The 22,308-nt window shown below is 47.6% G+C and overlaps 1 protein-coding gene across 2 annotated transcripts in view; it reads left to right on the top strand.

Annotated features, from left to right (window-relative positions):
* The first annotated feature begins 401 nt into the window (after positions 1–401).
* Positions 402–22,308, top strand: part of PMP22 (peripheral myelin protein 22) — a 35,868-nt gene continuing 13,961 nt past the window's right edge. The window contains exons 1-3 of one of the 2 annotated variants that reach the window (XM_004058616.5): positions 402–800; positions 5,214–5,325; positions 6,777–6,876. In XM_004058616.5, coding sequence (XP_004058664.1) covers positions 5,248–5,325; positions 6,777–6,876 — 178 coding nt within the window. In that variant the 5' untranslated portion in view covers positions 402–800; positions 5,214–5,247. Of the gene's footprint in view, positions 801–2,678; positions 3,546–5,213; positions 5,326–6,776; positions 6,877–22,308 lie in introns of those variants that run through there. The other variant, XM_004058615.5, reaches the window with a different exon arrangement.

Here is a 22,308-nt window from a genome sequence, read left to right as displayed (position 1 = left end):
AAGGTCAGCTTGATTCGGGCACATTAAAGACAGAGTCAGAAGAACACATTTCCCTAAGTTTTATTCTAATGTACAACACATGTGATCATTTGCGATGGGGTCTAGGCAGACAAGGCAGGTAACAGGGAGTCTTTCCAACCAGGGGTTGGAACAAAGGAGGCTTGATTTGGTGACTCTTCAGACATTTGGCTCACTGCTGTGATGCTGTGAGAGATTAGCTGTGCAATGTTTGGGCTCCTTAAAATGAAGTTTATTTAAAATAAAACTTACCTGCACGTATGTAACACTGTAGACACAGATCCTTCCCACAGTATATTTAATCTCTGCAGAATTCACTGGGAGGGGAGGTGAGCCAGTGGGACCTCTTGGCTATTACACAGGTTGGCACTTCCAGAGAGAACAGTCTTGGCATCACAGACTTCAGGCATACTCAAAGCTCTTCTCCCTTCTGATTCCAGTTTCTCCATGCCCTGCAGGGCCTCTTGGGATTATCGTATTCTGGAAAGCAAACAAAGTTGGACACTGTCTCTTTAAATAATAGAGGCTGAGAACCTCTCAGGCCACCATGACATATCCCAGCATTGGACCAGCCCCTGAATAAACTGGAAAGACGCCTGGTCTGGCTTCAGTTACAGGGAGCACCACCAGGGAACATCTCGGGGAGCCTGATTGGAAGCTGCAGGCTTAGTCTGTCGGCTGCGGGTCTCTGACTGCCCTGTGGGGAGGGTCTTGCCTTAACATCCCTTGCATTTGACTGCAAAGAAATCTGCTTGGAAGAAGGGGTTACGCTGTTTGGCCGGGTGAGTTTTATTGGCAAACTGTGCCTCTGGGTGATGTGTGCCTATGCTTTACAAGAATTGCCTAATTTCCCACCCCCTGCAAGCCGCAAATGAAAAGGATTGCAGGAGAGATGGTACATTTGTGTTGGAATTGACTGGAGATTCAGAGGGCTTTTTATATCCTTGGTTAAAAGGTGGATATATACTCTGGCTGGGGAGGTGGGGGGCCATCTGAGAGCATCTAGAAACCCTAATGCATCCAGATTGAAAGGAAGAAAGGAATCTAGATGCTTTTTCCCCCATGGAAAATAGCTGTGCACACACAGCTGGCAGGAGGCCTTGGTAAGCAGGTTAGGGAGAAGCTGCCACCTGTGGCAGAGCCTTGGCCAGCCGGGCTCTGGGTGTGGCAAGCCTGGTCAGCAGGCACTGAGTAGCATTTCCTCTGCCACCATTGAGAACCAGGCAGGAGGCCAGAGGCAGTGAGGGACAGATGGGTTGGGTTTACCTGTCTGGCAGCATATGGTGTGGCTGTGACCTGGGTGGTTATTGATTAAACTACTGGGTTCAAAAGAAAGGAAGAAGCGAGCTGTAGCACCCAATATATGCACTTTTCTGTATGTGTATTAGACTTTATTAAAAAGTTTATTTGAAAATCACAAAGGAAGGGAAAGAAAACCCTGAGTTAGATATGCTCATATTTGTAAAGTGCTTACTTAGAACAGTCCTGAGTATGTTGTGATCACATAAGTGTTAGTTAAATAAATAAATGTCCAAATGGCATAAAACAAAGTAATAATTTCTAGAGCAAATCTAACCTATAAAATGACCTGTGGAGGAAAGAAAACACTTCCATGTCTTTAGACTTTTTTTTCTACTTGCATATGCACTTTCATTTATAAATCTTTATCTATCTATCTATCTATCTATCTATCTATCTATCTATCTATCTACCTACCTACCTACCTACCTACCTATCAGAGTTACAAGCTACTTTAGTGCAGAGGTGCTCAGGTCTTCCCTGAAGGGTTGATGTGAGAGTTAAATGTGATATAATAATAGTGGTGGCAATTTGGGCACTGGGCCCTTATTATGTTGCAGACACGATGTTAACTGCTTTGTACATATTGTCTCCTTCAATCACCACCATAAACCTCTAAAGCAGGCATTACTAGTTCCTTTTGCACCTGAGAAAACTGAAGCTCAGTGAACTTGAGAAATTGCCCAAATTCACAACAAAAGTAAGCAGGGTGATTAGGTTTGTTGGAGCCCAGAGCCAGAGTGCCTAACCACTGCATCATACTGCCTCTCACTGACCATGCATATAAAGTCCAGGCAAAGTGCCTGGCATATAACGGGCACTGCAAATGCAGTGTTTACAAGTACACTTCATTTTAATCTGATAACACGATAGTTTTAAAAAGAGCATTGTTTGAAGATCTTTTTCAAATTTATTTTTACTTACCGTAAGAATATACAATTAGCTAAAATAGCAGCTCCTTTCAAATCGTAAAATAATATAGAATTATTTGAATCATTGAGAGTGATGAGCTTCTATGACACAGTACACTAGAGGTAGGGAAGTGTGTGTGTGTGTGTGTGTGTGTGTGTGTGCGCACGCGTGCGTGAACTGCTGCATTTTCAGGCAAAAACCTTTAACATCCACATTCCTGCTCTCTGTCCCGTGCCTCAAGGCTGGCCTGCGTACAGGAGTCTCAGTTGGGCGCGCCTCTGCCAAGCCGAGACTGAAGGGGGCTAGCCTCTCTCCCTGTAACGCTGGGCGGGCCACGTTAGGAGGCTATGAATCAGCTGATTTCCTTGGCTGCTCCAACCCCACCTCAAATGGCCACCTCGCACCCGCCCCCCAAACCCCATGGCCAGGACTCCAGCCAAGGCTGACAGCCAAGCCTGACTGCTGCAGGAACACTTTGCCTGGAGCTTATTCGGTGGTAGTCTGGTTTTGCCTAGGCTAGGAGGAGCCCAATCCCAGACCATGCTATCCAGTAGTCGGCCGGGCTTTTCTTCCCCTAATTCGCACCCAAGCGGAGCCCGCTAGATCAATCCCCGTCAATCCTAGGAAGCTGGCATGCTTCGTAGGTGCAGACAGTAATAGCGGGGACCGGCGCGGGGCAGGTGTGTCCGGCTAAGACGCCAGGACAGGGCAGGGGCTCCAGGACCCAAGAGGAGAGGGACTTCTTCCAGCGCTCAAGCGCCCGCTGCCCTCTATTAGTGGGAGAGGAATCCAGCCTCAGCCCCGCGCGGGCGCGGTCGGCGTCGGCGGGCCCCGAAGACCAGCCCTGGGCATCCGCTGAGCTACATTTGGCTGGGTCTTCCCAGAGTGGGCTGAGGAGCCAGTTTCTCGGTCAACACTAGGTCTCCACGGGGCCAGGGGAGAAGGGAGGTGGGAGGTGAGAAAGCTCAGCCGCCTCTGGTTTCGAGTAAAAGTCGCCGCGGTTTTGCAGAGACCGACTTTTTCTTGAGGCGCATTTAAGGCCAAGTAACTGTCTCCTGCCCTCCCTCTCTCCTGCCCCCTCTCCTCCCTGAGTCCCGCCCTCCCGCACACGCTGACCCAGGGACACACCCTACTGCAGCGACGCAAACAGGGCGTTGTTCCCGTTAAAGGGGAACGCCAGGAGCCTCCCACTGCCCCCTTGCTTCGCGCGCGCGCAGCCCCGCAGCGCAGCTTTGGCGGCACCAGCAGCCGAGCCAACGCACCCGAGTTTGTGCTTGAGGCCACCCTGAGGATCGGGACAGCTGTTCCGTTGGGCTGTAAGTGATTTGGTGGGGAGAGTGAAGGAGATGGAGGAGAAATGTGGGCATCTTCCAGTGAGGGTGCCAGAAAGCGCAGAGCAGGCGCGTGGCTTTGGCCAGCTCCCTGGGGCTTCTGTTTAGGGGCACAGGGTCCCCTGTGTGTCCTGTTTCCCTCCAGTGGGGCTTGGAGTAATACAACGAGGAGAGCCTTTCTGGTCTATAAGACCTTACAGGGCAAGGGTGATGGTGCTGGTGTCTGGATAGAGGATAAGGGCGGCCCAGTTCTCGCCTTGCTGAAGAGGCGTTGACTCTGGGACACACTGGCAAAACAGTCCCTGTGGCGGACATCCCGAGAGTGTTGGACTCCTGTGGTTCCCCAGTTCCCAGCCTCCTGCCATCGGTTTAATTCAAACCCTCTGGGAGTCATCAGAAATCCTTGTTTATTTCTTCCAGTGCATTCCAGAGTTTCTTTGAATGTGATGCTTGTGGACAGGAACGGAGGGGCCTGGGATTGGGTACTTTCCAAACTGGGTTATTGAAACGTTGTCTCCCTGGCCCAAGACTCTGCCTAAAATGGTCCCCAGAGTCTCAGCCAGATCTTTCACAGCCATGCATGTCCTCTAACAGGTCATCCCAGCCTTCAGTTCACCCAAAGTTTAAAATGAGGGGCGAGGACCGCATTACTTGGGATAAATGTCCTGCCGGCTCTGACCGGCTGAAATTCTCGGACCCAGCCTTTTACCCTCTGTCTCTTCTCTCCCGTCCGCTGGACATCTACTCCCTTCGGTCCAGGCTCCTGGGCTCCTGTCCCACCGCACCCAGACCGGAGCTCAGGCTTGTTGGGGTCCGTGTCCTGGCTTTGAGTGCCTGGGGTGCAGACTGGACCCCTAGGCGAGCACGTGGGTCTAGCGCAAGAGCAGAATGCCCCCTGCCCCCAGGGGCTGCCTGGGGAAGCGCGCGGTGGACGGGAAGCGCAGGGTCCGGGCAACCCTCTCGAGCCATTCTTTCCTTTCCACACTACTCTGGTTCTGCACCACCTCTCCGGAGCCGCCAGAGTCTGTGCGAGGCTGAGCTGGGGCCAGGACCGTTCCTCTACGCTGGCAGAGTTGGGTGGAAACTTGGAGACGAACGGAATGCGGAGAGCACTGGGGTCTGGGAAACCAGCCTCCTCGCCGCTGTCTCCCCCACCGCATGCCACGGCTGTCTCCAGGTCTCAGACGGAAATCTGGGCACCTACTCCCCTCACCCCTACCTCCACCCCATAGGGGAATTCACCATCTGAACCGGGGTCTCGGAGAACGTGACCTCTCACCTTCCAGGGAGGTCGCCGGGAGGTGCTTGGGGTGGGTGGAAGCGTGCAGTGGCTTCTGCTCATATTTTCTGGAAACCCCTCTGTTCCCTGGGTGGTTTTAGACGTGCGAACCGCTTGTTTTGTTTCCAAAAGCAAAAGATGTTCCGTTGCAGGCGGGCCCGGCTGGGCGCTGGGCACTGGGCGCTGGTCCTGCAGGCGGCTGCTGCCCCCTCTCGGCGGCAGGCGGCGCGAAGGCTCCTGACCCGCGCGGGCGGTCGGGCTGCGGGCGCTGGGCCAGGCCGGGCCTTCCGCTAGTGCGCGGGACCCTCCCTCTGCGCGCGCCTCCGTCGCTCGGCCCAGTGCGTTCGGCCTCACGCCCAGCGCTCTCCTCGCAGGCAGAAACTCCGCTGAGCAGAACTTGCCGCCAGAATGCTCCTCCTGTTGCTGAGTATCATCGTCCTCCACGTCGCGGTGCTGGTGCTGCTGTTCGTCTCCACGATCGTCAGCGTGAGTGCCTGGCGGGGAGGCTCCCTGCGCGGCCCGCCCTTCCCCATCTGGGTTCCCAGCCCGTGCTCCTTCTGGTTCAGGACTGTGTTATTTGCAGACAGTTGGAAGTCTCAGACGTCCCAGGGAAGTTTCTGGCAATCTGCCCCCTTCCGGTTGCTTTGAGAAAACGAGAGCAGATTCAGTGATAGGAACCAAGCGAGCGCTGGGCTGGGTTAGCTGCGCAGGTCTCTATTTAAGCCAAGTAACTTCAGAGCCGATCTAGGGTCCCCGACCTTCATTTGATAAGATTGTTTAAGTTTTTTTTTTTCTTCATGCAGCCTCGTTGAAGAAGAGGAGTATTTATGACTTTTTTTTTCTCCAAACCATAGTCAGATGGGTGAATTAATTTATAAAACACCCTTTTAGGACTTGAAATTGGAAAGTTAAAATGGGCTTTTCTGGAAAAGAGTTCACAGGTCCCATGTCGGCTTTATGGCATGAACACAACACCTTGTTACTAAAGCTTCCACTGGTAGGAACAGGCCATCAGAGTAACTTCTGTTACAAAACTGTCCAGCCCCTTAGATCTTAAAATTATTTTCTTGGCGATGAAGATGAGCAGACATTCAGGCAGTTTTCCAATGGTGGCTTTCACTTCTTAATTTAAGGCACCTTGTAAGCATGATTTTCTTTTTCGTTTTCTTTTCTTTTCTTTTTTTTTTTTTTGAGATGGAGTCTCCAGCCTGTCACCCAGGCTGGAGTGCAGTGCCATGATCTTGGCTTACTGCAACCTCTGCCTTCCGGGTTCAAGCCATTCTCCTGCCTCAGCCTGGGATTACAGGTGCCCACCACCACGCCCGGCTAATTTTTTTTTTTTTTGGTATGTTTAGTAGAGACAGGGTTTCACTATGTTGGCCAGGCTTGTCTCAAACTCCTGACCTCATGATCCGCCCACCTCTGCCTCCCAAAGTGCTGGGATTACAGGTGTGAGCCACCGTGCCCGGCCTGTAAGCATGATTTTCTAGTATCTGTGAGAAATAATTATGTTGGGGATTTGTGACTTAGTTTAACATTTACAAGCATCTTCACAGTATCTCCATTGTGCCTGGTGATGATGATATCAGACTGATAGGAGCTATAAACAAGGAAATAGACTGAGAGAGGCGGGCTTGGGGAATGATCCTGAGATGCTGGGAGGAGAGAAGGCTTGAGTGCAGGTGTCTCAGGTTGAGTTCATGGCTCCTTCTACTATAGTAAACATCTCTGCACATAATCGTTTCTGTGTGCATGTGGAACTTCTCCATTTACAAGGTGCTTTTAAGTCATAAAACACTGGCTCTTACCATGCAGGGGTGGGCGGTGTGGCTAGGTGGATGCGGGTGCTTTTCGCCATCCCTGGGCCTTTCTCCTTCCCCTTTTCCTTCACTCCTCCCTCCCTCCCTGACTCAGGATATCTATCTGATTCTCTCTAGCAATGGATCGTGGGCAATGGACACGCAACTGATCTCTGGCAGAACTGTAGCACCTCTTCCTCAGGAAATGTCCACCACTGTTTCTCATCATCACCAAACGGTGAGGCTGGTTTTGTGCTCCGTGAGCTTGTCCTCAGATGCCTGTAACACGTTTCTCAGTCCAGAGCTGGAAACACTTATTGGAAGACACAAGCCAGAATGTCGTTGCTGGGGTGGGGTGGGATGTGACAGGGAGCCATGAGTCCAGGGAGAATGGGAGGGGTGGTGATCTCGCTGGGGAAGCTGAGATCCTGGGCATCATTGTGATTCACTCTACCTAGAGACATGCCCTTAGCACCCTCCTGATCACTTAGGATAATGCTTTTTGTGATTGAAAAAAATGTCGACCTGGGAGCTGTGAAGGTGGTATGATAGCTAAGCCTTTGGCAGACCCCCTTGGGACATTGGATCAAACGTGTATCTTTGGTTTGGTGGCTGTCTCTATTCAGAAATGTCCTGCCCCTTTCTGCTGCAGTGACAGTGGGGCTAGCTCACTGCACCATCAGTTACATGGACACAAGACTGGCTGCCTTTCCAGGTCTTGGGCCTCAGTAATGCCACCTAGCATCAAAACCTTTGAATGTTTCCTTGTTGCAAGATGGGGACTTGAAGCTATTTGCAAAACCCTAAGCTAAGCCTTGGGGTCCTTAATCCAGAAGATTGTATTTCTCCTCTGTCCTCAGCATCTTTGCTTGTGAGATATGGAAGCCAGGCTTCATGAGGGTCAAATTAAGGGATAGTTGGCAGCAGAAGCACCAACTAGATACCCCAAGCACCCAGAGGGAAAAGAACACCCAGCCAGGAGCCCTGTGTGTTTGGATGCAGACAGGTGGAGGTAAACAGGATGAGCTGTTTTGGTGGCTGGGTTGGCCATAGCGATTGATGTTAAGAGCCCGTGGACCTGGATCCACATGATCTTTTGTTCCAGAAGATGTGTCCTCAGGCTGGAAGGACCTAGAGATACAGCAGAGCTTTCCTAACATCCTGGGTTTAAAAGGCCACGGAAATACAGCTTTAAATGTTGCTGCAGCTACTCATAGATCCAGTATATATGTTCAAGATGCTACACCAGACGAGAGAAACCAGTTTAGATCCAGTTCAATAAAACAGGCAGTGAAGTGGCCTTTGGTCCTGGCTTTGCATAATCCAGTTGCTTTGCTGGACTTTCCCTCTTACAGCTCTGTACCCAGTAATACCCAAGCATGTCCCCAGCTGAAGCATTATAAACCAAATTCCTTGAACCACAGTACAAATAGAAACTGCTACAATACTCATTTGGTAATTTACATGGAGAAGATAGGCAAGGAGTAGAAAACCCTGCTTTATGTTTTTACCTTCTGGGTTGGGGAGGGAGCAGAGAAAAGGTCCCAATCCTATTGGAGTGAGAACAGTGCTTAATCTTGTCTCTGAGTGTGTGAAAGGCATTGAATTAAAGCCATCCCAGAAATTACGTGGTGGGTTTGCATGGTGAGTTGGCAACTGAGTAAATGAAATACTCATGAGTGCCTGAGAATGTGACCGTAGCACTGCTTGTCCCCAAAGCCACAGCATCCGGTTTCTCCCCCTTTAGGATCTGGCTGAAGTTCCCGGAGCACTCCGGATGGGAGTCTCCGTACTCGCTACTGACACCTGGTGGTTACAAGTAGTGACTCAGCCCGAAAAGGGCAGGCTTTGGTGCTCACAGGCGCCATCCCCAAGTGGCATCTGGCCACGCGGCTTGGCACAGAATCCTGGACTCTTGGGCCCGGAAGGGGGCAGTTTTGGCAGGCGTGTTAAAACCCGGCGAAGTTTCAGCAGAAACGAGGCGGCAGAGGAGTTGCTAAGTTGTGCTTAAACCATCTGCAGGAAACAAAGCAATATTGACCTGTAGCGTGTTACAGATTGACATTTGGTGTCTTCTGCCGTTGGAAATAGCTGTCAGTTGGTGCTAGAAGCAGATCTCAAAGAGGCACTAGGGTTATTTTAATCAGGAAACTTCTTATCTCTCAACTTGTTCCTTCTGTGCCAAGCTCATGTTCTTGAGTTCATTTACAATGCCTCCTTAGTGTGGGTTTCAAATCTGCCTCGTTGCTTTCCGTGAGGACCCCAGAGTGTCTGTTTTCCACATCTCCCTTCTCAGCTCTCACAATCAGGGCATTTTGAAAACATCTGGACACTGCACCTGAACATGCTGGGTTTGTTTTCACGCCACTCAGGCTTAATCTAAATTTGAAATTTCCGTTTACACTTCCCCAGTGGTGGTTATCTCTGCTGCTATCTTCCCCAACGTGGCAGCACTTGCTACGACTTCAGCCTTAAGTGGCGAATCCTCCGGGGCCTCTTTGATTAAGTTTAACAATTGTGGCAGCAGACAATAAGCTGAAAAAAATGTGTACTTTTAAAAACATTATACTGTCTTTACAAATGAACTGTGCTCATTGCGAACCATTTAACTTGTCTGTATTTGCTCTTAGAAAGTATATTAAAAAAATACTTGTTAAGTAATCAAAAGTAATTTGTTATTGACATCGATTTGTGAAGAATATGTTGCAAGTGTGAAAAAATAAATAGTGGTGCAATCTCGGCTCACTACAACCTCCACCTCCTGGGTTCAAGCGATTTTCCTGCCTCAGCCTCCCGAGTAGCTGGGATTATAGGCGCCCAACACCACGCCTGGCTAATTTTTGTATTTTTAGTAGAGAGGGGCACCATGTTGGGCAGGCTGGTCTCGAACGCCTGACCTCAGGCGATCCACCCACCTCGCCTCCCAAAGTGCTGGGATTATAGGTGTGAGCCACTGCGCCATGTGACTTGGTATTTTTTTCTGAAAGGACTCATTTTTCTGGTGCATGACTATGACACTTCACCTCTCTCTGGGGGTTGCCACTCATGTTGTTTTCTACATGAATGGGGCCTCCTGGCATCGTGCCATGAGGCAGTCTAACATCTAGGTTGTGTAGTTTGAAAGAGACACACCAGATCTTGCCCCCAGGCTACATCTTAATATTAGAAATAGTTTTGATTTTTAACTAACTGACTTTGACTCCGCCTGCCTTCTCGTTTTTCTAAATGTGTTTGTATACTTTCTGGCACCCCCTCCTTATCTGCCTCGTGTGGGCAGAGGTAAGAGAGGCTTAGTGTGGGGATATTCGTTATGATATTGTATCTAGTGCCTCTCCGGCCCAGGGAATACAAGGATCTGGAATACATGGGCCTTGCCTTGATGGTCCCGAGCCTGGTCGAAGAGTCAGGAGATAGGTATGGAAGGGTGAATCACTCCCTTGGAAGGCAGAGCAGGCCAGGTGCCCAAAGGGAGGCAGGCAGACAGCGTCTGAGTTCAGGGAGGAAGCGGAAGGGAAATCTCTGGTGGGAGGTAGAATCTGATCCATCCTCCAAAGGGTGGGCAGGATTTAAGTCAATACAGGCAACGGGGAGGAGAATATTCCCTGTGACCTAAGGTAAGGGTAGAACAAGGCAGGGGATGGGGTAGACTGGTTGGCTAGTGTTCTGGTTAGGATTAGGATTGATTGCGTATAAGAGAACATCTTCAAATGATAGGGGCTTAAGTAAGATCATTTATTTTTCTCTCTTTTCAAAGAAGTCTGGAAGTAGGTAGCCTGAGAGAGGTATGGAGTTTCCATGAAATTGTCAGAGATGCAGACACTTTCTAGCTCATTTCTTTGCCATCTCTTGGGTTTGGCTGTCATCTTCAGGAAACAAAAGGCTGCTAGAGCTCCAGCCATCTCATCCATGATTCAAGCAGTAGGGTGGAGAAAGGAGGTGGGGAAGAATGAATCTCCTTTTCTTTTAATGAAATGTGACATGGTCACACCTACACCTGTTTACAAGAGAGGCTGAGAAATATAGTCATTCGGCCTTGGGGGAAGCATGGCTTTTCAAATCATAGAAACTTGGCAGCAAGTACCTCTCTGTAAGCCTGGTGTGGAATACTTTCCTTGAGGGTTTGACCATCCCCTCCCATACCCAATCATACTCTTTTGCAATAGCTCAGTTGGGCCCTATGCAGTTCCATAAGTCCCAGTTATTTCAGCATTCTTCAAAGAGTCCATCTCTGCTGCATCCTGGGCTCTGTCAGCCACCCCACCATTCTCACATGGACTCTTCTCAGAAACTTTAGGATCTGTTGAGGCTTCTCTCTCTCTATTTCTACCACCTCTCCAGGTATAAATAAGTCTTATTATTATTATTGAGACAGAGTTTCACTCTTGTTGCCCAGGCTGGAGTTCAGTGGCGCCATCTTGGCTCACTGCAACCTCCACCTCCCCGGTTCCAGCAATTCTCCTGCCTCAGCCTCCCGAGTAGCTGGGATTACAGGCATGCGCCACCACGCTTGGCTAATTTTTTGTATTTTTAGTAGAGACGGGCTTTCTCCATGTTGGTCAGGCTGGTCTCGAACTCCCAACCTCAGGTGATCCACCTGCCTCAGCCTCCCAAAGTGCTGAGATAACAAGTGTGAGCCACCACGCCTGGCCATCTTATTATTATTTAATGAGTCCAGACCTCTCTTCTGAATCCCAGACCTGTTTATCCAGCTATCCCCTGGGCACTTCCCTTGGGATATCTAAGAGAGGCCCCCAAGTCACTAGGCCAGAGACAGTCCTTATCTTCCTCCACCAATTCAACCCCTTTGTCACTTTCTAGTATTTTAGTGAATGCTGCTTCACCAGCCAGCAAGCCAAACATCTAGAGTCTGCCGTGACGCGTTTCCTTCTTTCTCTTCTCAGCATTGTCACGGGTCCCTCAGGCCACCCCATTGTTCCAATGCCTGTTGCCCACCTGTGGTCACGCTGCTTCCTCGTTTGTCAGAGGCGCCAGGGCAGCCTCCTAACTAGTTTGCCTGAACCTTTTCTTGCTCCTCTGTGACTCATTTTTCATATGGAATCCAGGCTGATATTTAAAAAAGCACAAACCTAATTATATCACTCCTCATTTTGAAACCTTTCAGAGGCCGTTCATTGGTCTTAATCTTCAGATGAAAATCTTTAACAAGGCCCATCGGAATCTACCTGAATGATCCACTCCTGCTTCTATTAAGTCTCACCTCCCATCTCTCTTCCCCTCATCTTGGAATTTCAGCGTTTTCTCACTTCCTGAAATGTGAACTTCCCACTTCGGGAGTCTCTCCATTTCTCTTCTGATCTTTCATGCAGGACTATTTCTTGAACAACTCTCGTGTACCAGAGACTATTGCAGGTGCTAAGGTTACAAGAGTGAACAAGAGCTTATGTTTTACTGGACAAACCAGTCAGTAAACATGGAGAATTTGGGGGCAATGGTAAGAACTATATAAGACAGGGTAACGGGATAAAGAGGGATTGCAGTGGTGAAGGAAGTTCTCCTTGAGGAGTGGCCAGGAGCCAGCCATATGAACATCTCGGGGAGGTTCCGTACAGAAGGACCGTCAAGTGCAAGATCGCTGGGGAGGGAAGGAGCTTGGCGTAGTTGAGGGACAGAGGGCAGGGCAGACTAGTGGGAACAGAGAGTGAGGGGTAAGTAGAATCACAGACCATTTCAAAGGTCCCCCCCACCCACACTAGGAAGGAGTTGGGTGCACATGGATGCATTTCTAATCTTTGTGATTTCCTCAGACCTGCTGTCTTCCACGGGTTTCTCAGTGGTCTGTTTGATTCCAAGTTGGAGTGACAGTCCAGAAGCCTCTATAAGGCAGAATATATCAGAAATTGTACAAGGTAGAAATGCATCAGTATATTTTCAGTGATTATTTTGGGTGACGGGATTCTTATCACTTTGGCTGTTTTCTTTCTTTTGCTGCCTTACCTGTTTTCCTCATTGAGATCTTTTATTTTCACAATCAGAAAATAACTATGAACATTTTATGTTAGAAAATTGGTTTTGAGTAATAAGTAGGTTCCCTCTGCCTTGATTAAGTGAGTGGAGCCCTGGGGCATGGCACGCAGGGTCCATGGCGTAGCTTTGAATGAGGCCAGTTCCTGGAGCTTTAGTTTGCAAACTCATACAATCTGGAAGGCTCTGGTGAGGGGGAGGGGTGTGCCAAGCCTCCTCCCCAAGACCCTATGGGTGAGTTTAAAATCTACTGACCCAAAGGATTCAGGCAAAACATTTGCCCTGCTATTGAATGAACCAGTGCTTTTTGTTCTGAAGTCTCCAAGATCCAAATATCAAGTCCAAGTTCTCACAAGCATTCCCCTGCTCTTTGTTTAATTTGTGTGGACCTGATGTGTAGCAGAATGGGTCAGAATACTGGAATTAAGCCACAGGCGGCTTGGGAGCCCAAGAGCTGGAAGGGCACAGTCCTGGCTTGCCCTGGCCCCTGGCTGGTCTTCATCAGCTTCAGTGATGAGGCAGGACCCAGGCAGAGTTTGTCTTCAGTAAAATCTGTCTCTCAGGGCCTGTCCCTGCTCACAAAGTCCTCTCTTGTCTCAGAAGAAAAGGTAGTTGATAAACTTTTTCTTGCTGAGGTGTTAGGCACAAGAAATGTGCCCCTTTCTGAATCACTTTTGTTTTTAAAAAGGAGGCCAGTGCTCAACACCAAAGCATGAAGGGAATTGTTGAGCTTTCCTGTAATCTGTCCCCAAACATCCTTGGCCACCTCCATTGTCTAAGGGCAGTACCTGCAGCCCCTCATTTCCCAGTGACAACAGGTGGGTCTGCTCTGCCACAGTGTGTGGGCTGGACCAGCACCAGACGCTGAGATGACGACCACTTACTACTCTTCTTTTCCATTTAAACAGCAGCAGCAGCAGCAACAGCAAACTCATGACTATCAATAGGTTGTGTGAGGCATTAGATCAATGCTTTGGGTTGAAAATTAGAGAAACTAAATCTTGCCAGTCTCAGCAGCCCCCAACCTGAGCCCTTGGTGGTCTCCTATCATCGCTGTCTTCAAAATGATCCCAGACTTGTTTATCAATTTGGTGACACTGTCATTTTGGCAAGGACACCAGACAATTTCCTTGTCTGTGGCTCAGCTTTTGGCCAGATTTTAGAAAACACGGGAGACCTTCTGCATTTATGGGTTCATGTTTTACATTTTAAAATCTTTGTGGCTCCCTGAGCCAACCCATAATCTCTACCCAAGGAATGGCTCTGGATTTTACAGGCTCTTATGAGATACTGAGACCCTGGTGGTACAAGGGAGGTACAGAGGACAGAATGTGTTGTCAGCATGCCAGGATTTCAACCCTTAGAGTTTCTGTGATGCCAATACCCAGGAATTAGTATGAAATGTTTGTTTGAACCTGTGTCTGAACTGTATGACCTGGAATCTATAGTCTTTGCTTTAAAAAAACTTCAATTGTATCCCCAAGATTTCACCAGCACCAAGAAAACATCCCTTGCATTTCAGGAGCAGGGATTGGCCATGGTGCAGCCTGAGGTTGTGGATGTTGATCTTTGGTGCCTGAGAGAAGGCTGTCTGGGATGAAGCCTTCTGACTGTGGTCAGGTCCCTGCCAGTACTGGGGGCCACATGAGTGTGCAGTCATCCACACACATGTGGCCCCCAACACTGGCAGGGACCCGGAGTCATCTGGCCCATCCCTCCTTCCTATCCCATCGAGCCGCAGACCCCTCTGCAGTGTGCCTACCACATGTTCATCCTACCACTGATGGGGAACTTATTACCTTCAAGAGAGCCTCTTTTGTTTTTGAAGAGCTAATAGTGAGATCCATTGATGTGTTTTCAACTCTATTGAGCCTGTCCTATGTACTGGGCACTGTTCTAGAAATGGGGTGCACAGAGATGAACAAGAAAGAGCAGGTCCCTGCCATTGTGCAGCTCACAAGGAGTTGGAGGAAACAGGCAATACACAATACATGCATCACTATGGGTAGTGGAACATGCTCTGCAGGAAACAAATAGGGTGATCCAATGGAAAGTCATCACTGGAGGAATGAGCTGCTCAGGGAAGGCCTCTTCCTTCCATAGTGATGTGGTCTGAGATTTAGAAGACAGGGAAGGACCAGTTATAGGAAGAACCATGGGAAGAAAATTCCAGGAGGTAAAGGGAAGAACCAAGGCCCTGAGTTAGCTGAAGAAAGGAGGGTGGGGAATGCGGGAGAGAGGGATGGGAGCAGGATCGCTGGTGCCTCACAGGCTGTGGTACTGAGAAGGACAGTTGGGACATCATTGAAGGGTTTTAAGCAGAAGAGTGTCATGATTTGATTCATGTTTTGTAAGCTCATTCTGGCTGTTGAGAATGAATTCTGGGGAGAGGCAAGAGTAGAAACTGGGGACCAGTGAGGAGTTTGTGGTCATAGTCCAGACTGGACATGATGATGACACTGAGATGACAATGATGACAATGACAATGATGTTAAGAATACAAGCAGCTCATGTAAGTGCCAGGCATTCTTTGAAAAGCAATGCATTTAATCCTCACAAGAACTCTAGGAGGTAGCTGGTGGCTTAGCTAGGGAGGGGAAGTAGAGAAGAAAACAGGTCTCATGACAGGGTTTGCTGATGGGTTAGATGTAGGGAGTTAGGGAAGAATGATTCTAGATGACTCTACGTTTTGGGCTTGAGCAACTGGTGTGTAACTGAATCTTGGACTGAGATGGGGAGACTGGAGGAGGAACAGAAGATTTGGGGGAAGGTGTAGAAATCAGGATTTATATTTTGACCATCAGAGAGGTCAGCAAATCACTTCAATTTAGAAGTCTTTAGCTTAGGGGAGAGGTCTGGGCTGGAAATTCAAAGTCAAGAGTCATTCCTCTATACCGAAGGGTATTCAATGTTGTGCTGCTGAATACAGTTACTTGGGGAGGAGTTGAGAGCAGAAGGCAGAAAAGGGGAACAGGGTTCAGAGCTAAGTCTTGGGCATGCCAGGGGTTAACGAGGGTACAGGAAGGAGAGGAGAGTGGGGATGAGCAGCCAGTGATGAGGGAGGAATGCCAGGAGATATTGTCACTTAAGAAATTACCTCGGCTGGGCGCAGTGGCTCACGCCTATAATCCCAGCACTTTGGGAGGCTGAGGCGGGTGGACTACAAGCTCAGGAAATCGAGACTATCCTGGCTAACACGGTGAAACCCTGTCTCTACTAAAAATACAAAAAAAAATTAGCCAGGCGTGGTGGCCGGTGCCTGTAGTCCCAGCTACTCGGGAGGCTGAGGCAGGAGAATGGTGTGAACCCGGGAGGCGGAGCTTGCAGTGAGCCGAGATCGCACCACTGCACTCCAGCCTGGGTGACAGAGTGAGACTCCGTCTCAAAAAAAGAAATTACCTTGTTAAACCCAACACTGCCCCTCTTTTGTCCATTCACTTCTAGTTGCCTTCATTCATGCCTGATGTGCTGGACTTGGGTTTTATCAAGTTGCTTGGCATGTCCTTAAAGAGTTTAAATCTCCACAGTGCCTCCTGGACAATGACCGCAGGGTGACCCCTGTCTCTCCTCTACACGATGACTCTTCAAACAGTTGACGATTGCAGTTTTTCTTTCCTTCCTTCTTTCAGTGGCTTCTCTGGTGCTGGGGATTCCACTGGAATCCCAGCTGCATAAGCAGGGCCTCTTCTTGCCCTTCTGAAGTTTGGTCAGTGGTTTGGCTTGGCAGGCTGATGAGCAGAGAATAAGGGAAGCCGCTCTCTCTTTGCCACACCATTCTCCTTCCACCCTCTCTAGTTTTTGTGGATTCTAAGTCTGAAGAATGGTGCTAGAATAATTTAATTCATTAGATTTCAAGCATATCATTGACTTCTCTGCACCCCCAGTGTGTTGTAGTGGAAAAACTAGTAGTCTGGGCATCGGGGAATCCTTGTTTTTCTGCACTGGGTCTGCCTCTAACAAATTAGGTAACCTGGGGCAGGTACCCTGGTTTCCTAAAAGCAGAGCAGGCATTGAGGTAGGACCTGAAGTTGAGGTAGGACCTGCACATTGCATGGGTCCCGGAGCCTCTGTTCATGTTCAGGATGTAATTGTGGCATCGAGGGATCCTAAAAGGAGGTGGCCTCTGAGCTGGGCCTTGGCAATGGGGTAGAATTGCAGTAGGCAGAGGGAGCAGAGATGGGTTTTGTGCTTGTAAATGGGCATTGGTTTATTGTCACTGGTGGGGGTAGCAGCTCTGTTGTTCTAGCTTTTCATTTCCATAATGCATGGTCTTTTTTCATACTTTGGGGGAAAGGAGGAGAACTCTATTATTTCTATAGAGAGAATTCCTCCTAAACCTGAAGATCTTAAAACTAAGCGAATTATTCCCTGTTCATTCTCCACTGATGCAGTTCATGACTGCAATTGCAACTGCCTTTCCCGTCATTTTCTATGGCCAAACTCAGTGTTTTTAAGTGAGCTCTTCTTTTAAAAAACAAAAACAAAAAGAAGTTTCCTGATAAATCCATTTGAAAGACACTAAGTTTTGAAAGTTAAGCAGGCTTTGATCATTCATGGTACATTGTGAATTACCAAGGAGGGAGATTGATATCCTTCATCGTACAATGCACCCCCCTCCTTTTTCTTTTGTATCTGGTGGAGTAAGTCTTCCAAGAGCAATTCTTAGAGAAACAAAACCTACTCTGTTTCCCTGTTTCTAGAGTTTTCCAACAAGGGTATAAAAAAGCCTCAGACAGCTTACTATTATCCAGTAACCTCAGGTACCTCAGTGGCTGCGTGTTATTCCCTTTAGAAGTCCAAAAACTCACTAGCAGAGCAAGAATATGGATGTCAAAGTGCAGAACTCGACCCTGACAAACTAGCTCTGTGCCTGCAACAAAGCCTCTTAATTAGGAATGCAGTTCATTGACTGTATCAAAGTTAGCTGGAATACCTTGACATGAAGATTCCTTCCACTTACTGAGCAGTTTGTGCCCACTAGTGGCCAGACACAGGCTTTGCTCTAGCTAAAATGCCCCCAGGATTACCTGTTGAAAGAGCCGCCCACGTGGCCTTCATCGCCTTTGTGGGCTCCATGCTGGCACGTAGTTGTCTCCATCTGTTTTGCTTTCTGCATGAATCATAGGCAAAGTTAGCCTGACCAGCAAGCCCCATTTCAAAGCCACCAGCTGGGGGAGAAGTTGAAGCCCAGGGGGCAAGACCCACGCTGGGCTTTGGGCATGCTTGAGCTGGTGGGCGAAGCATATGGGCAAAGGCCACATTGTTTAGGATGGGGGCCTTTCAGAGACTCAGCTATTTCTGGAATGACATTCATACTGAGAAATAAGGAAAATAGCGATCTGTGTGATGGTTGTGGGTTGGGAGGTTTGGGCGTGGGAGTCCTGGTCTTGGGGTCATGTGTTTTGAAAACAGTCTGGCACTATGCAAATGGGAGGTATTAATAACTCTTTGCCTCTGTGATTTACCCTCTCATGGCTTTTTCTCTCTTGGCCTCTCCAAGGTCTCTTCTGACTCTTGCAACTGTCCTTCCTTTCACTTTCAACAAAACCTGTTCTCTTGAGTCAGAACAGTTTTATGAATTGCCCAGAGTGGGACTTGATATGGGGCAGGGTTGCTTCCATGCTGGTAATGAAAGATGCACATAAACTGTTACATTGAAAAGTGCTTCATACTTTCTGAGCCCTTAACTCACTAGGTTGTAGGCCCTGGGCTAAGAATATAGCTGAGGGGGCTGATGTATTTCCTTCATTGCTCAGCTGCTCCTACCGCAGGAATCTGACCTTGAAATGAGCTTTGATCTTTGTGCAACTCGAGCTTCCCACTATCTGCTGGGGGAGCTGGGTCTGGGTGCTGCCGCGGCCCATGTCAGAAAGCTGTCAGCAGCTCTTATACCGGACACTCTCAGAACAGGAGGCCTGCAAAGAGCTTTAGCTTTAGTTTTGTTGTTGTTGTTGTTGTTGTTGTTTTTGAGACAGTCTTGCTCTGTCGCCCAGGCTGGAGTGCAGTGGCGTGATCTCAGCTCACTGCAAGCTCCGCCTCCCAGGTTCAAGCGATTTTCCTGCCTCAGCCTCCCGAGTAGCTGGGACTACAGGTGCCCGCCACCACGCCCGGCTAATTTTTTGTATTTTTAGTAGAAACGAGGTTTCACCGTGTTAGCCAGGATGGTCTCAGTCTCCTGACCTCGTGATCCGCCCGCCTTGGCCTCCCAAAGTGCTGGGATTACAGGTGTGAGCCACGGCGCCCGGCCTTTTTTTTTTTTTTTGAGACAAGAGTCTTGCTCTGTTTCCAGGCTGGAGTGCAGTGGTGTGATCTTGGCTCACTGCAGTCTCCGCCTTCCGGGTTCAAGTGATTCTCCTGCTCCAGCCTCCCAAATAGCTGGGATTACAGGCGCATGCCACCACACCCAGCTAATTTTTGTATTTTTTGTAGAGACGGGGTTTCACCATGTTGGCCAGTATGATCTCGATCTCCTGACCTTGTGATCCATCTGCTTCAGCCTCCCAAAGTGCTGGGATTGCAGGCGTGAGCCACCACGCCCGGCCAGAGCTTTAGTTTTTAATTCCAGTGCTCAGCACCAAGGTTGGATATTGGCTTAAAACTTCCACTGGAAACTCCACAAATGTTTACCAGGCCTCCACTTTGCACCAGGAACTGAGTGTGGCCTGGAGGACAGCAGGTACTCCACATAAGTTCTACTATTTATTGCATACTTGCAAATTGGGTGGGGCGTGGGGAAGAGTATCGCCACACTGGGGCTTGTGTTAATCTATAGTTTAGCCACTTGGGATGTTGGTGTCATACTAGGTTTGATCTAAATAGAACAGGTTTGTAATTGACAGCATTTTCCCTTGCATTATATTTCTCTGAACTCGAATAATTACTTTCTGTACAGCTGACTTGTTTTGCTGTAGCAGAGTTTCGCAGACAATAGCTTGCATGTCGAATCCAACCTGCTTTTGTAAATAAGATTTTATTGGATAAATGGCTATTGAAGGAATGGGCCATACCCACTCATTTACATCTTGTCCATGGCTATGGCTGATTTTGTGCTACAAAGGCAGAATTGAGTAGTTGTTAAGAAGACCGTATGACCTGCAAAGCCTAAAGTATTTGCTCTCTGATTCTTTATAGATAGTTTGCTATCTGTGCAGATATTTGCACTCTGACTCTGTAGCACCCTTATGCTGGAGAGGAGATATGAATTGATACCAAAGTTGTATCAAAACACTTTTTGGAGTTCTGGCCAATGTGCTAATAACCTGGCTTGTGTGAACATTGTGGCTCTCATTTTCTTTTCTTTTCTTTTTTTTTTTTTGAGACGAGTCTTGCTCTGTCGCCCAGGCTGGAGTGCAATGGTGCAGTGGCGCGATCTCGGCTCACTGCAAGCTCCGCCTCCAGGGTTCACGCCATTCTCCTGCCTCAGCCTCCCGAGTAGCTGGGACTACAGGCGCCCGCCACCGCGCCCGGCTAATTTTTTTTTTTTTGTATTTTTAGTAGAGATGGGGTTTCACTGTGTTAGCCAGCATGGTCTCGATCTCCTGACCTCGTGATCTGCCCTCCTGGGCCTCCCAAAGTGCTGGGATTACAGGCGTGACCCACTGCGCCCGGCCTGTGGCTCCCATTTTCATACTGCTTGGTGTGACCCAGATGGAAATGCTCCAGAACCTGGCCCCTCAATAACAGCCTGTAAATGCTTGTTTACCCTGTTTTCTCACAGCAGCCTTTTAGGTGGGGTTATTTGCACTATCCTTTAACAGAGCTTCAATAGCAACTCTTTTGTTTGATCATTATGACAACCCAATAAAATATATTAGTGCCTCAAGTATGTAAAGCAGAATTCAAGGCCAAAAAAATGTATGTGGCAAGTTAGGTGGGCGGTCAGAAGAACTTGGCAACAGAGCCCAGCCCTGCCTGGGCTGTCTTAACCAGAGCACATAAATGCTGGAGAGAGTCAGGCTTTGCACGTGCTCACACGGGACCCTATCCTTGGACAGGATCAAAGCCCTGTCATTTCTGGAGTGTGTGATATCTGCTGTCTCTTACTGTGCTGGTTGTTACCTGTCTATTCCAGTTCTGATGAATGGCTCTGATTGGGGAGCAGCATCATCTGAGCTTAGAAATGTCCTCAGGGCCCTGTGGGGTTCCCTTTGAGCAACAACGAGAGCTCTTGAATCTTGCACCAGCCTTTTGGAGCTGGAATGGAGTTTGCTTTCTCCTGGGCTGGGCTCTGTTTTTTTTCCTCTCGCTGTCCTTGTGTAGCTTTTGATCAATGGCACTGGAGGAAAGGAAAATCCCTTGTTGTTTTCCTGGGCATGTGGAAGCCCAGTCCTGCCCAGAATTCCAGTAGCCCTTTGAGTTTTGGAATCCTGACTCTTAATAAGTCAATAGAGTGCTGCATCTGTTTTTACCTTTGTAATCTTTTAAATTGGTTTTAATTATTTAAGTAATACAAGTATTATAATACATGAAAATATTCTCAACTGAAAGGCTTCTTGACCAAACTCTTCTTCGTTGCAACAGTAGTTCCTGGGGGAACCCACTGACATCAGTTTGACACAACTTTGGCTCTTTCTCTATGAATATTTGCATGCCTGCAGATGTCTATATGCAATTACATAGTTTTTTGGTGTTTGTTTTCATAATGATGACGTGTTGTGTGTGCACCTTACTCTTTTCATTGTCTTGGAGATCTTTCAAAGACTCTTCATTTTCTAACTCATGATTTTTTTAACTGCTGCAAAATATTTCATTGTGAGGATATACCATAATTTATTTTCCCTCATAGAAATGCTACAATGAATGTCCTTATTTATTTTCCTCTGAGTATATGTTCACTGTTTTTCCAGGATATAGTAGATAAGCACTTGAACACATATGGTGTCATTACGCTAGAGGTGTTACAATTTTTAAACTACTTTTAATGGCAAAAATTACAATTACTTTTGTATCAACCTAATATATTCTGCCACAAAACGGCTGGTCACAAAAGGATTATAATAATAATATTATTATTATTCCTGTGAATGGTGTCTGCAGGTAGCTATCACTTATTTGTTCTGCTGATATTATCCATTTTTTTGGAATTTTGCCTATTGGCTGGATGAAAATTGGTGTCACCCTCCTCATGGGTTTCTCTTGCATTTCCTTGGTTGCTAGTGAGGTTGAGCCCCTTTTACGATGTTTATTGGCTGTTCATATTTCTCCTTTGCTAATCACATGGCTTTTAAATTTTATACTTAGCTGTTTTCTCTTTGTTCTGTCTGTAATTTAATTTTGTTAATGATGTGAACTAGAGATTTAATTTTATGTTTTACCAAATGAATAGCCAACACTATGTATTGTCTGTTGTATTTTTCCCCACTGGTTTATATGATGTTGTGTATTATCTACCAAATTTACATGTATGCTTCCAAAGTCTTAATTCCGTCCCATTCTTTTATTTTTCTTTCATGATTAACACCATATTTTTGAATTGCTAAAACTTTATAATATAAATATAAGCTTTGTATGTCTATAAATAAAATACATTTTATTAATTATAATTATATGTTATATAATTATAATATAAGCACTTGAACATATATACTTCTATAATTATATATTATATAATTATATATCATACTTCTATGATATGTTCTATAATTATATATTGTATATATCATAGTTCTATGATATGTTCTATAATTAT

Source organism: Gorilla gorilla, chromosome 19 (genome assembly GCF_029281585.2).
Source record: "Gorilla gorilla gorilla isolate KB3781 chromosome 19, NHGRI_mGorGor1-v2.1_pri, whole genome shotgun sequence".
Taxonomy (NCBI): Eukaryota; Metazoa; Chordata; class Mammalia; order Primates; family Hominidae; genus Gorilla; species Gorilla gorilla.
This window is presented reverse-complemented; position numbering and strand designations above follow the sequence as displayed.